Here is a 2337-nt window from a genome sequence, read left to right on the forward strand (position 1 = left end):
AATGAACATTTTCACATTGCCATACCCATGCAATATACCTCTTTGCCTACTAAACCATGAATCTTCCTGTCATACACCTACCATTCTTTAGTACCTCATACCAATATTACTTCCTTTCTACAGCCTTTCTTACTCTCCCAGACATAATTAACTCCTCCTCTCTGTTCCCACAGCACCATTATAAAAGCATTTTCATGTTGTCAGAATTGTTTATTCACATGTCTGTTCCCAGCAATCCTTTGACTCTTTTCTTTACTCCACCCACTAGGACTGTAAACTGCTAAAAGGTAATAAAGAAATCTTTGAGGGGGTAAAGAGACAGCTTTGAAAGATGAAGGATCAGGATTAAGATTCTGGCAAGGGCCCTCCCAAGCAACATAACCATAGACAGTAAGATAGTACGGATACCTAATAAAGCTCATGTAAAACATAAGTGAAAACTGTACATATAAAACAACTAATACAACTACACACACTGGCAATCAATCAATAAACGCTGAATGAACAAATGAATAAATTTTACGTATTTCTAAGGACAATGATTTAATGTCAATTTAAAAGAAAGGGATGGTCAGAAAGCAGGGGGGAGAGGAAAGCAGTACAAATGAGAATTTCTCCACACACAATACTTTCCAGGGAAAACATAATTCAGCATATACAAATCACTAAAAAATTTTCTTCCCAGGAGATGGCCAGTTTACCACAATTTATCCTAGATTAGAAAAAATCTCTCCAAAGCCATTGTCTAGCTCTCTTTTGTTTCGATTCCACGCTTATTTATGAAACCTTCCAATTACAGACTTATTGCTTGAGTAACTTGAGAACGAAAAGGGTATTATGAACAATGGCTACAATACTATCTTCACTGAAAAGAAAATATCCCTTCACTCAGAAAATTAAAATGTAAAATCAAGTAGATGACAAGATGAAATCCTATTACCAGGCCTGCCAATCTTAGGCACATCTTTACTAGGCCAAGTATTACATTTATTTCATACTCAACATTAGTGTATAGGCTTTTAAATCACAAGATTCAGGTAAATCACAGTTTTTAAATTAACCAATAGTCTTAATTCCATTCTTACCAAACAGCAAAAACATGTATCCATAATCCCTATCAGTTCAGGCAAGGTGAGATCTTTAATTTTAATAGTGCCATCCTAAAAAGGAGGAAGAATGTGACATATAAGCAGAAATTTTTTTAAACATGGTTACTATGTATAGTAGCATTCTGGATTTCTAACATTCAATATTTAAAAACAGCAATTCTAAGAAAATGCTATCTATCATCTGATAAAACTATTACACCAAATTAACTCTGTATTCTTAAAAACTATCATCTTATAAATTTTATTTTTAATTGACATAATTGTAAAAGCAATATATCTTAGGTCTTCAATAAGAAAAATCTAAACAATAAAGGCCTTTATATAAAATGAAAAGACAAATCAACAAGTATTTTAAAAGCAGTTCAAACCAGCTTTAAGTATTAATATAAATCATTTTAATGACCCAAAACTACTTAGAAAGAAAACTAAAGATTTTTTAAAACACTTAAGTTAGTTAACTATATTACTTGCAAATTTTGTTTACAATATTCATTTGCTCAGCAAACTTTTCTTTATAAAATATGTAAAATCAAACTCTATTGCAAGTATAAATGAATTTCTAAAGCAACTTTAAATTCACTACCACAAGTATTTTACTTGTGCAAATTTACTGTTATGTATTAACATATTAATACACAAAATTTAACCCCCAAGCCAATTTTCCTATTTGAATATAGAGTCAAATGCTTTCAAAAATTAATTTTAAAAGTACACAAATGCACAAATTTAGAGCAAGAGATTAATGAAGACCTTAATTTTCAGATTTTAACATATAAAGGTTGTAACTAATTCTTGTTTATATACTTGAGCTGCTTTGAAGGAAACAGACTTTAATACAACGTTCCATTTCATTATTAAGCACAATGTTTTAACATAAAATAACAAAAGATAAAAGGAAACACAAAAAGTACATTGGTGACTACCTTGATAGCTTGTTCAAAATTGAGAACTTTTCGATTAACTTGGTTTCCAATCATGCCAGCATCCATCTTGGGATCCATCATTTCAATAGCAGACATGGCTTCAAAAAGACCAAATCTGCAAATAAAAAAATTAAGTCCACAGATTGTTTTTGAGCCAGTAAGCTTATTCATATTTTCACAATGGTATAAAATTATACTACTTTTAATAACTATTCTATGTATTCAGTCTTCTCAACTTGCTAACACTTCTACTTCAATTAACTGTCGATTGATACAAAAATTATTTCATGTACTTGCCACTCAAA

General features: G+C 30.7%; 1 protein-coding gene across 1 annotated transcript in view; it reads right to left on the minus strand.

The window, feature by feature from the left end:
* The window catches only part of NAA35 (N(alpha)-acetyltransferase 35, NatC auxiliary subunit), a 105112-nt gene that overhangs the window by 68804 nt on the left and 33971 nt on the right, over positions 1–2337 (minus strand). Inside the window, exons 4-5 of the mRNA XM_011968514.1 lie at positions 2033–2147; positions 1086–1160 (exon numbers count right to left, since the gene is read on the minus strand). Coding sequence (XP_011823904.1) covers positions 1086–1160; positions 2033–2147 — 190 coding nt within the window. The remainder of the gene's footprint in view (positions 1–1085; positions 1161–2032; positions 2148–2337) is intronic.

This window comes from Mandrillus leucophaeus, unplaced genomic scaffold (assembly GCF_000951045.1).
Source record: "Mandrillus leucophaeus isolate KB7577 unplaced genomic scaffold, Mleu.le_1.0 Scaffold847, whole genome shotgun sequence".
NCBI classification, from domain to species: domain Eukaryota; kingdom Metazoa; phylum Chordata; class Mammalia; order Primates; family Cercopithecidae; genus Mandrillus; species Mandrillus leucophaeus.